This window comes from Aythya marila (assembly GCF_965140915.1).
Source record: "Aythya marila genome assembly, chromosome: 11".
NCBI classification, from domain to species: domain Eukaryota; kingdom Metazoa; phylum Chordata; class Aves; order Anseriformes; family Anatidae; genus Aythya; species Aythya marila.
In genome coordinates this window covers 9852495-9865707 of record NC_139052.1, presented here as the reverse complement: position 1 = coordinate 9865707, position 13213 = coordinate 9852495, and the positions used below count along the sequence as shown (strand labels likewise).

The 13213-nt window shown below is 38.4% G+C and overlaps 1 protein-coding gene across 6 annotated transcripts in view; it reads left to right on the top strand.

Annotated features, from left to right (window-relative positions):
- Positions 1-13213, top strand: part of NEO1 (neogenin 1) — a 188483-nt gene that overhangs the window by 153721 nt on the left and 21549 nt on the right. For 5 of the 6 annotated variants that reach the window (XM_082769412.1, XM_082769410.1, XM_082769408.1 and 2 more), the window contains exons 15-19: positions 1426-1620; positions 2443-2538; positions 3677-3900; positions 7712-7850; positions 10544-10651. In XM_082769412.1, coding sequence (XP_082625538.1) covers positions 1426-1620; positions 2443-2538; positions 3677-3900; positions 7712-7850; positions 10544-10651 — 762 coding nt within the window. The remainder of the gene's footprint in view (positions 1-1425; positions 1621-2442; positions 2539-3676; positions 3901-7711; positions 7851-10543; positions 10652-13213) is intronic. The other variant, XM_082769409.1, reaches the window with a different exon arrangement.

Genomic DNA, 13213 nt, shown 5'->3' with positions numbered 1-13213 from the left:
TAAATAGAGTATAATTAACTTTATCATGTCATCAATGCAAATGGGAGCCAGACGGTTACAAGTCTGTGTTAGTAGGGCTGTGTAATTTTTCAGAGTTGGTGCAAGTCCCACAAGGAGTTCATATGCAAAAGGTGTTAAACAGTTGTACAAAGTTTATCCCCAGCACGGTAACTTCTGTGCAGTTTAAAATGTCAACTCTTATATTGCAATTCTGTAGCTTTTCTGTATTTAATAGTTGTGAACTTTAATTGATCAGCTGTGTCAGCTGGAGGCAATAAACTCCCTCGGCAAGCAGGCCAATGGCATATTATGATCCAAATAATACTGTTGTGGTGTTTTATTAAATGTTTTTAGATAAATGCAGCATGTTTCATTAAAAGGCAATCCCTGCAGGAAGCAGAACTCTCTGAACAGATTTTATTTTAGAGTGGGGAACTCAGTTTACTATTGCACAAAATATTTAATATCTGTCACCATATGGCGGGCTCCTGTGACCTGACAAAAGCAATTATTTCTTTTCTGAGAAGTTAAGTCAAAGGTACGGATGTTAGTACACGCCGTTTTGCTTTCAGATTGCTTTTAAGTTTTTTTCAGCACTGGGGAAAAGTCATTTCAGTAAAAATATTAGGGGACCGCAGTTAGATACCGTGGAAGTAAGCCCTTCTGTTTTTAGGGATCTACATTCCATCTTGCTGCTGAATTGTGATTAGATTTGTGTTGCTTGTGGGAGTAAGGTTTGAGCATTTGACATGGACTCTGAATGTTTTTCATTCTTGCGGTATGAACATGTAGTCCCTGCATATATTTTGTGAGTTATGTAAAAGGGACATAAGGATTTAAGCAGTGACAAGAAAGGTGGCATCAGGTACAGGACAAATCACAACAAACCTTTGCCACAAATGCAATATCCAGTTTACTGACAGTTGTTAAAGTTTTGGAATATTCTATCTAATCCTACAGTGAGCTCAGGAATGTGCATTTCATCATGAGTGTGTTTTCAAGGTAGTTATTTAATGCCAACAGTAAGTAATATGATGGAACTAAAAGCAGATTGTGGAGGAGAAGAATGTGATAATTGAATGAATGTTTTGAAAAATTACAAATTGGAAAGGACATGCACAAATATATTAAAAAAAAAAAACCTGCCTTGAAGCAGATCTGATATTTTCTTCAGCATGACTGTCTTTTCTTTAAAAAGAGTATCTGTTAAAATATAGTAGTGTACAAAACAATGTTAGCTTTCATCTGTTTATTAGAGAGCTCTCTGCTCTCTCTTGTACAATAAAACTCTCTCCTTTGGACCATACTCATTTTAATATAGGAGCACAGTACAAGTGCTACATTTCACCATACCAGCTCATGGTTCTTCATGTAATTACCTTTATGTAAGAGCAATCCTTTAAATCCATTATTTTTGTTTAACAGAAACTCGTGTTCCTGAAGTTCCAAGCTCCTTACATGTCCGTCCACTTGTCACCAGTATCGTGGTGAGCTGGACTCCACCTGAAAACCAGAACATCGTGGTAAGAGGCTATGCTATAGGGTATGGCATTGGCAGTCCTCATGCACAGACCATCAAGGTGGACTATAAACAGAGATACTACACCATTGAAAACTTAGGTAAGGAAAACAAATCAACACCAGGGCCAATGTTTCACTTCTAATTTATGTTCCCACTTTCTAATCATGATATGACAAAGATATAAGACTATCAGCATGTTTTCTAAGAGGATCTTTATCATTATGAAGATAATACATTGGGATGCCAGACGGTTGATAAATTTGAAACAAACTCATTTTTCTGTTGATGTCAAAGAGGCAGAGGAACTAAAAAAAAAAACAAAAACACCACACCTAAGTTCACTGAGCTTGAAGCATAGTGCATTTTGGTTTGATGCATTCCCTTCCAGAACTATTACAAAAACTTTCATGCTGAGCAGCACTTCCTTATTCTCCTTTTGGAGCTGCAAAGCAGTTTGCTTCAGGCAGGAAAATAAACTAAAATGTCACCAAGTTACTGTGGCATCTACTTTAAAATACAGGATAGACCCTCCACAGAATTGCCTGTGGTAGGTAAGATATCCTGATAGCAAAATAAATGTTACTATTGGGAACTGTTGGGAAATTCCCTAAAATTGGAGTATTAGATAATATTTAGTAGAGCAACCTAAAATGGGCATTTTAAAATGTTTTTTCTTATTACTAGCTTGACTGTACTTAAGGTGGATGTGCTCTGACTACAGACTTCTGCTGTATGAGAGCTGTTGTACACTAAAAGAAGGTCTCTGTGGAGAAATTTCCAATGCAAACTTATTCTTCTTATTTCGTATATATTTACTTAAAATACTGGACAAAGCAGAGAAAACATAGAGGGGGGGAAAAAACACCAGAGGATTCACAAACAGGTTGCACTGAAAATATGCTACTGTTTTTTTCCTTTAGACCCGAGCTCCCACTATGTTATAACTCTGAAAGCGTTCAACAACGTTGGTGAAGGAATTCCTCTCTATGAGAGCGCGGTGACCAGGCCTCATTCAGGTAAAGGCAAGGGGCTGCTTTGAAGTTGTGCATTGCTGAAAATCAGTAGCATGCCTTCTACACAGCAGCAGAAAATGTGATTATATTTCATGTAAATGTGTGGTTTTTCAGTGTCACCAAGTACTCTCCATTTCTTTAACTGATTGGCCATACTGTTTCAATGATTGTCTTGCATGGTTTGTCCATTTATTTAACTGCCTAAATTTGATTTTATTTCTAAATTACAAAATTTATCTTTTAACAACTTACAGATGTTCTTATTTTAAAAGTTACCATTACATTAGCAAAAATTGTATGGGTACAATTCTAAAGGTGGTGTTCTTGTTTTGTTTTTAGGGACAAGTGTAGGGTTTTTTTTATCTTTACACTGAGCTTTTTTGAATATGATGCCTTCACTTTCTTTGTCTAAGTCTCAGTCTGCCATTACTTATGTTAAACAAGTTCTTTGCTTAATTGTTTTTTGTCTTGTAACACATTAATACAAAGAGAAATTTGTTTGCAAGTGAGCTACTACTAGTGTATGGCTCGCTGTGCTCCCTGCTAGACTGTTGACATTATTTAGTTATTTTGTACAAATGTTTAACACTTCTGTTTGTTTTAATCTGCTGAAAAGTAAGAATTCTGATAGATTTTATAGGGGACATTGGAATTCCATTTTTTCAGTTACATCAAATTTGCATGATATATGGGATTTGCCTGCCATGAGCATTCTTTAAAAGATGATGGGAGTTACTTTTATGAAGTGGTATTTACCCATCCAGAAGTCCCACTCTTTTTCCTCCTCAGTGTTTTCTGGAGGAGGAATCAATGGATGTTCTGAGGCAAACAAAGTCAAAATTAAAACTATTGGATGTCTGGGATTCTTAGGCCATGATTGCATGCACTCAATGCTAATGGCTAGGTGGCAAACTAGCATGGATATGTCGTCATTGTCTTACGGGAACACAATGCAACAGTAATTGTATTAGCCAGTCTTATGTCACCTATTAACTCTGGCTTTTCTCTCTTTTTCTCCATTTCTCACCTTCATTTCATTGTATTACCCTGCATTTCCCCTTTTTTGTTTTTGTTTACATTAAAATGCCACCTTCTCCCTTTTTAATTATAATACACGACTTTTTACCCATCAATTCCCTAGACACTTCCGAAGTTGATTTGTTTGTTATTAATGCTCCATACACTCCAGTGCCAGATCCGTCTCCCATGATGCCACCGGTGGGAGTTCAGGCTTCCATTCTGAGTCATGACACCATAAGGATCACTTGGGCAGACAACTCTCTGCCAAAGAACCAGAAGATCACTGATGCTCGCTACTACACAGTTCGCTGGAAAACCAATATTCCTGCAAATACAAAGTACAAGGTATTGGAGTTTCAACGATGCTAGCACAGCTGGGATATTCTAATGACAAGTTTCACGTTCAAATTATGGTTAAGCAAAAGCTGAGAGTCAAGAGAAGTGCTTAGAAAGCAGTTTAGATGTGTTTCCAGTTTTATTTGTGTTCACACATCAGTAGTACTCAGTTAAATCATTGCTTCAAAAGTTCTTCTGGGTTTGGTGGAAGTAGGTGTTTGTGGTATCTGGTATGTGTGTGAGAGGTTGAGATGGGGTGTTGCGTGTGAGTGAATGGAAGAGTTGACTTGGGCAAGAAAGGCACTTCCAGAATGACTTTCTGCTGGGGAGCTGTGGACACAGTGACAGTTTACTGCTTCGTTCTTCAGCTTGACATGATGGCTTTTTGCGACACGTGGGCTTACCTTAGAGGAGCCAATAATGCATTAATAAGGTATGTGTTACTAATGGCTTCTCTCCACTTAGCAGAGGACTCTGAATTTGTGTGGTGAGTCATGCACTGGGAAAAATTTACTCTGATAATTTTAAGTCTTTATTTTTGTTTTTACAACCCTTTATGTTCATACCAAGTTGATAGTGAAACTTCTCTTTGGGAACTGATGGGCACAAAATACATAACGATAACTTTATGATATTGTTGCCTGCCTTGATTTGGAGATCTAATTTGGGGTTGGATTTTTCAGTTTGGATCTTTTGAGTCGGTTGGTTGCATTTTTTAATTTCCAGAGCTGTTTGGAGACCTGAAAAATGCTGACTGCAAATTTCACATTTGAAATGAGACTCGGAGGAAATGGTTGTTAAAATATCCAGCTAGTGGAGCTCCCTTTATGCTCTTAGAGAGCAATCTTGTTACAAACCAGATATTTTTTTTGATTGAAATGAAAAGATGTATGTATGTGTGTTCCTCCTCTAAAGGCAAGTTATTTATGAATCTACATTCCTGAGTCATGTGCAGGGGATGTCTCGGGAGTGATTTATATAATACTGCAGTTTCATTAGTTAAGAGCTTTAAAAAAAACACTGTGGTAAATGAAATACTCCCACTGTTCTCAGTGCTGGCAGCCAGTGGTCAAGAAGTTTTACTCTGAACCAAAAATAATATGTAATGATGGAATATAGTTCAAAATTACTCATTTAAAAAAGCATTTGCCTCAGAGGACCTAAGTATGAAACATTTGCCCTAAATCATCATTTTTAAACCATGATGTCTGGAGAACTTGCTTCCGGCTTTTCTTTCTTTGTTTCACTGATAAAATCTGTACTGCTCAGTTGAACAAAAACAAATGGCAATTTTAAGACAGGCAAAACCTCTTTTCAGCAGTGCCTGTTGAATAAGCTGCTGTATTTTAGTCAGGTCTTTGGTTACTTTATTAAGTACGGACTAGTGTGTTGCTCATCATGGCCATCTCTCTAGAAGCTTTGCTACCTATTGCACCTTTTGAGGCTGTTTGCGGAGTTGCATCAAAGCTTCTTCATCACACAGCCTCGCACACAGCAATCTTATCTTCAGGACAGTCCTCTGGTATCCAGAGCTGCATCTGTTCAACTTGGTGTTGTTTCATCCACCACTCCCTTCAATAAATGGGATGTTGATATAGTTTGTTTCATAATTTTCCACTTTCTATGCTTACATTCACAAAATACGTATTCAAGAAGAGGGAGCATGCTTCAAATGCAAGTACAAACCTCAAGGAGCCTTATTTTCTTAAGTTTGTATAGGGGTTGTGTCCATGCAGAGCATATAAACACAGGAACAGATGTAATATAGTTCCTGAAACTGAAATACTCCACTGTGCTTTGAACCGTGTAGCTTCACTAATGTGGATCAGAGAGCATTTCTCAAAGAATCTTTGTTGGTGGCAAGGGGTTGTCCTATGCGCAGGCTTCCTGTGATTTATATCAGCTGTGCTCTCAAGCATAAGCTAAAATATTAAATCTTAACTTAGATCTTATGGGACTGTATAAAAAGAAAATATATTTTACGAGGTAATATTTATGATGTTTATTTCTAGTAGGTGAGCAGGGTTTAGTATAATGCGATATGTTGTGATCTTAAAAACAGTAAATGGCATAAAAATAGAGAAGGAAGCAGAGATGTCTTGCACTCCGGTTTGGCCTTTCATGTGTCATTTACATTCAGAAAGATGTGTACTGAAACTAAAAGATACCAAGCTTCAAAGTCATAGATGAAAATATAACTTTAACCTTTAAAAAGGGTTCCAACTGCTATGTATGGCTTCAGCTGGGAGCTAAAAAGTGCTGGAAACAGAATTGAGTGCTTAAATGGTGTTAGGGTTTTCCAGAGGTTGTGGAGAGTAAGAAATGGGTGCACTTTGCAGGGGTAAAGTAATGCAAGACATTAGGAAAAGACTTTTCTGTTGGACTTGACATTACATTATTGTCTAGGCCAAAGGTTTTTGCAGTTTCTACTGTAACATCACTGTTTTCCTCATGTCCCTGAGCTGCACTGCAAAAAGCCTGGAGAAGATGTTGCTTGGCACTCCCAAGAGCTGATGAAAAGCTCTTCTGAGCTCATGGTTTCATGTTTGTACTAGGGAGGTTGTGTTCAGTCAAGCTTTGCCACTGAACAAATACGGGAACCGTTCTACTCTACACTTAAATATTTGAACCATTCAGCCGCAATCACATTTACTTTGAAACTACACTGAACTTTTGTACAAGTTAAGGTTTAAAGGTAATGGAAGATTTGATTTTGATTAGTTTTATGATGTCTTTATGGTCTGTCGAATCCTATGATGTCTTAACTGGCAAAATGCTCCTCTGTGAACAAGCAAAGTACTCTGTACAAATTTAAGTATCACTTGGCTGACAGCTTTTTGAACTTCCACCTGGTGTAGCAAAAATGTGTCACTGTATACTTGAGAAATAAGGGATTTCTCTGCAGAATTTGGCCATATTATTTGTCGAGTCTTCAAGGAATATGCATTTATAAGTGGCCTTTTCCTTGAAAAAGAAATCACTGAAAACAGTTGTTTTCTGAAGGCAATAGTTATAAAACCTGTTATAATCCAGGTGTTGTATGACCCTGCCATATTTGGAAACAACTAGCTTTTGAATTCTACATTTAGATTTGTGTAGGTCAAGGTAAGGAATACAGATAGATACAGAAACCTCTTTATTTTTTCCATATGCCTCAAATACATGCTATTTATGTTTAGGTCACGTATAACAACCATCAGATAGTTTGATTTAAAGGTCAAAAACGCTAGGTTAAATTGCTGAGTTACAAATCACAGTATAAACCATGTGTGGTTCAGTGTTTGGTCCTAGGTAACAATCCTTTCTGATAAAACCTAAGTGTTAATAAAGCTTTGGCATCTTTGAGTCTCTCAGCACCTGTACCTTCACTTGTTTGTTTGTTTATTTATTTAAGTATGTTAAAAATTCACTGAAAATGTTAACAGGAATTTGGAAGGAAGATGCGGATTTCATGAAGGACTTCTATTGTTAGCTGTGCTTCATTGCTTTCTCTAGTTGGATCAGTTAATGAAATGCTGTAAATTAACCCCCTGCCAAGTAGTCAGTGATTCGGCCTGCTGCATAAGTGTGCCCTGGACCTCATATTGTTGTTTCTTTTTTTTAATCTATAATTGATATTAAATGTTTTTGCTATTTGCAGAAGGAGTTTCTAGCTCAGGATAAAACAGTGGCACCTTAATAGTTGATTAATGAATTGCATGACAGAGCAAAAACGTTAGAGAATTGATGACTGTGGTTATATTACCTGAGACGGGTGTCTGAGAGCTGGTGATGGATGGTTCTCAGTTCAGAAGTTAGTGACACTTTGTTTTTCTTTCAGACTGCAAATGCAACCACTTTGAGCTATTTAGTGACTGGGTTAAAACCAAATACCTTGTATGAATTCTCTGTGATGGTGACTAAAGGTCGAAGATCAAGTACTTGGAGTATGACAGCACATGGAACAACTTTTGAATTAGGTAATCATCTGTGCCTTTCTGGAAGGGTTGACATCTGTGATGAGATCAATAAAGTCTTGTCTGCCAGAATCCTGGAGGAGGGAAAGCATGTGTTTAAAATGATTATGCTGAGGAGTACTTGCTGGGGGGTTCTTTCTAGTTTGGTCAGAAATTCTGATTAAAAAAGAAAAACATACTCCAAAATTCAAAGCAATGATTGCATGCAAAAGAATTTACATCAAATTACAGAGAAGTAATGAATAATGTACCACAGTTCACAGGCAGGAGAGAATAAAGAAACATACAAAGAAAATAATTTAGCAAGTAATAATTTAAATTCAGTATCATGATGATGATTATTATTACAGTGAGGAAGTGCATGAGACAAATGAATCAAAACCAAAATCCCAATAAAAATTAAGACATCCAAATCAACCCTAAATTATTCTTCAACGTGAATAGGCATTGCACTTCCCAGAGCTGTGGAAGTGATGCACTCTCCAAGTGGAGAGCAGGAGAGGGTTTGTAGCCGCTGGGAGGAACTTGGGGCCCTGTGAGTATCTGGGAGCTCCAGAACCTCTCCTGACCTGTCCCTCATTAGCCCCATCGTCCCACAGTGTGAAATGATCTTTGTGCAGTTGAATTTACTGTTCATTATGCTGGTGTTTCTGTTTATTTGAAGAGTAGGGACAAAAAAGAGCCTATTAAAATTACCCTGCAGTTCTCAGACTAGATTAAAGCACAGCAGAAAGTCAAGTATGTAAAGAATTGGTAAGGTCATCCAAGTATTCTAAAACAAGGATTAAGAAAAAGATGAAATCAGAAAGCTCCTAACTTATTCTGAAGTCCCATAACCCTTAGTGAGCGTCAGTTGCTTTTGAAAACACTGTCTTAGTTTTTGGTGAGAGTGATGTGTTTGCCCAGAGGTAGGTGGCTTTGTCAGAATGCACTCCCCCAAAAACAGAATGTCAGAGCTGTGGAACTAGCCCAGGTCTGCATGGAGGCTCACTTCCCCTTCTGATTGCTAGGCACATCTAGTGTCCGAACTGTATTTGGTACACACGCACTCTTCTCATCCATAACTCTGTGCAGGGATTGTAAAAGTTGCACAGATAAAGTTCTTTGAAGAGAATTTGAAACTCAAAGTGCAGGAGCAAGGGTGAGATAGAGGCAGTTTCATTTATTCCATTTAAATAGTGTCCGTTTCTAGTTGGGGTGCTTGTAAGGAATATTTGTAAATATGACCTAAAAGCTTGGGAACGAAGAGGCAAACGAAAAAAAAAAAAAAAAGCAAAAGCTAAATATATTTTCTCATAACGGATCTTGTGATTTATATTACTCGCCAAATTCCTGAGTGTGTGACTCATTATTTTTGAATACTCATGACTTGCAGCGTTGTACAGGACTTGCTCCTAAACTGAGACTGAAGAAAAATACAGGATAACTGGTTTCAGTGTTGTTCTCTGCATTACTAATCTCTTGAGGGCTAGTCCTGAGGTTTATTTTTTCTTTGAAGCTTACTCTAGGGCCTTGACTAGTGCTTTACATCATTTCTGTGGAGCATGCGTTTAAGTATCTAGGATAATGATTACAGTAACTTTTGAATCTCTTTTGCCATCACTGGTTTTCACCTATTATTCTGCATTGGGATAATAGGAAGCCACCTCAGAGGATGTGCAAATTAATTTCTAATAAGCAATATACATAAAGCTCTTTAAACATGGAAAGCACTGTGTAAGTGCTAAATGTTACTATTACAGTATTAAATATCCAAGGCAAATATACTTTGCTAAAAGTTACCTAATTAAAAGTTTTCATGTTTTTCATAATGTGGCATTCCAAACTGTAGCTGGTTAATGCACCTTTGGAGACATGGGCTCTGTGCATTTGAAAGCCATTAATCCAAGCCCCAGCTGGATATTTGAGTGTGCAGGGAGAAAGGTCTCAGGTTTCAGTCTTTCGCTGGAGTGGTTTGTGCCATTTCCTGAGTTTTAGGCAGGAGGGGCTGATGGAGCAGAAAGCTCTCCCTCTCTCCCACTCCCAGTTTTGCTCTCTGGTAACTCAAGGAGCAAGGTTGGACAGGTGTGTTCTGCTAGTATTTCTGGATTGGACATGCTTCTGTGGTACAGGTTTCCTTGCAAATCACAAATAAATGTTCAGTAAAGTAAGTTGAGAATTACTGGCTACACTTCTAAACCTCTGGTGGATTTACTTTGCTGATTCAGATTTGAGTAGCAAATTGGCATTGCTGGGTCTTGGTCCCACCATAAACCTGAAAATATGGAGATATTTCATATGCCTGTGTCTATAAAATGTGTTTATTCCACAAGTTCATGCAGTTTTTCTGATGAGCAAACAAATTCATGTTAGTAGTCACTAACCCCAACTACTAGAGTTCTCTGAAGATGATGTGATTTTGAAGATAGATGAGCTCAATCATCAATCACAGCATCTGGTGACAGAAAGGCTTTAGAAACAGGTAACTTGCCATGAAAAGGAAATACTGCGCACCAGATGGCATTTGCCAGTTTAATGGAGTAAATCAGTAAGACCACTGTACTGGTATAGTGGATTTATCTGAAGACTGTGAATGTTCAGGGTTTTTATTGTTGCACGTGCCTTTCTTCTAATAAAAAGTGAAGGTGCTGAGATTACTTACATCCAGTGAAATTGGGCAAACTGTTTCTGATAACCTGTTTTTCATTTCTTTGCAGTTCCTACTTCTCCTCCCAAAGATGTGACTGTGGTGAGCAAAGAGGGAAAACCTCGGACAATAATTGTTAACTGGCAGCCTCCATCCGAAGCCAATGGCAAAATTACAGGTGCAGTTTGCGTGAGCTACAAAGGCAGATACAAGATAGCTTGTTAATAGCAGAATGTAATCTACATAACTATGTGAACATGTTCCATATTTAGCCTGGAGCTATCCACAGGTTCTATATCTTCTTTGCCGATCTTTTTAGTAGCTCGGATTAATTATTTACTTTTGTACCCAGTAAAATATATATCAAGATATAAACTGTAACTGCAGTATGAAATGGGAGTCTAACCACAAATATAACTGAAAGTTTAAATATCTCAATAATTTTTGGCCTCATCAGTTTGTGCTATTCTAATAGCAAGCCTCCTGAAATACATCTGTTAATGCATCCGGCCTGTCAGTATTTTATTTAGAAGTCTCTGTCCCGGTGCTCTTCGTCATCTTCCTGCCATTGCTGTGGCGCAGAACAGACTTAAAGCCTGTTTATTAATCCCCTGACATAATCATTAGGAGCAAACTGTTATTTGATTTGGTAACTGCATCACTTTCATGTAGGGTAAATCATTTACAGAAAACAATAATTACTGTTTCCTTTCTGTAAGCGTTCTGTTTGTTTGGATTCCCATTTCTAAAGGCTTTCTGAAATAATACACTTCAGTTTTCCTTTTCTTCCCCCCCAGGCTTTAATCTTAAAGCAGATTTTATCAGCATACAGTTTGCACTGTATGATTTTGCTTTTGTTATCAGAATTAACTGTGGTACAAGAATCAAACCTTTGAAACCTGTCACCAAGGCAAGAGTCTGATTATACAGTACTCAGTGCTGCAGCCCGTGTTCTAGACAGGATACAAAAATGAGTCTGATTCCTTTGAAAAGGCAGAATATTGGAGACTGCCTTTAATAAAAGCAATACACTTTCTTACTATTATAAGTATTCTTAAGTATTTAATTACAGTAATTTAAGTATTAATGTAAGAAAGACCCCTAAAAAGCAAAGTGGCACTGAGCTTGCAGCCCAGAGCCTGCAGGTAAGATGCTGTGGCTGTGCCAGGTGCACTCGCTGTCTTCCTGGTGTCAGTGCTAAAACAACAGTGTGGGAGGGTTGTGCAAACACACCGGCACACTGCTCTTCTGTGTGCTCCAGGTGCAGCTGTGGGGATGCAACTCCTACAGAGCAGCAGCTCGCACTGCGCCAAAATGCCCGAGCCATTTCTGTCTGTGCATACAGATAGCTGTTTGGACCTTTCTCTGTTTTCATTTGTCCCTGTAAAGCCAGTTCTGCGTTCCTTTATTATCAGCAAAATGTTTCTTCCATATGGGAAGGAAAGCTTGACTGGAAGAGCGGGAGCCTTTATCTTTACTGCAGGTTAAAGGACTTGGTTGTTAACGGTCAATGAGGGTCATTGACAGGTGTGAAATGCAGGGCACAAATAACCCCAGCCTATATGTGCTCTTAAAAAGATAAGTCTGTCACCTTACATCATGTGGGTATATCAGGGAGTGGAAGGCGATAATACAAAAAGATCAGCATTCACTTACACAGTGCAATTAGCAAAATTAGCATACACACTTTCCAGGTAACAAATCTCTTTGCAATGTCTATACTGGGAAGGAGAACTTTGCATTTTTTTCATAGGTGTTGGATGGAAACACACGGTATTTATTAGTATTTGCGTAAGAGCTAAATTCTAAAATATTATTTGTCTATAGGGCTATGAGTCCGCCAAAGATCAGATTGGGTTTGCCAAAGGAGCCAGGCAGGGATTTCTGGGGATGTGGCAGCTGAGTGCCCTCTGCTGGACAGAGCCACTGCCAGCGAAAAAAGCAGAGACTTGAGTAATTAATTACTGATCAACCCTGCACAATTCATTCTGTGCAGTAATAGCAGAAATGCTGTGCAATGAAGTAATTCCGTGCTCTGGATAGCATGTCTGTGGAATACTTACTTGTCTTTGCAGTTCCTATTTTCATTTGATGTGGCTAAGATGGATGTGAAATTCTGAAATGTGCTAATCTGGATTCCAGATGCTTTTGCATCATAATAATTGCTGACTAATTAGTACAGTCATGAGGAAACTCAGTTATCTGGTGCCACTATGCTGTATATAATGCTTTCAGCTGTCGCTGTGTGCATGTGTTGTCTCTTCCTAGACAAGTTACAGATAGGTTGCTTTGTGACCTGTACAAGTAGCAAATTATTAAATCCAGCCCACAGAGGTTAATGTGCCACCAAGGGCAGAAATTAAACCTACCAGACCTCCAAATGGTGTTTCAGGCATCATCCTCCATGCCATACTGGCTGCTGGGAATTACGTGAATGTGAGGTACCAGCAAGACTTTTCGTTGTTCTAAAGAACTGAAAGCTGCTCCAGAGAACCTGCCTTTCTCTTCCTACTGAACCCCACAGACAGGTGGGCAGTGGGACAAGGGCAGTAGCAATTTGTGCATGAAGCCTCTGACCTAGCCCTATATTTGGGCAAATTAATGCCAGGGGCTCTGTGTTCTCTGGGACAGAAATCACAATGCTTTTACTTCGTATTGCTTTGAATGTGCAGTATATTTAACACCAGATCACATACTCCTCCTGTACTGCTTTCCTAGGACCTGCAAGATAGCTTCAGTT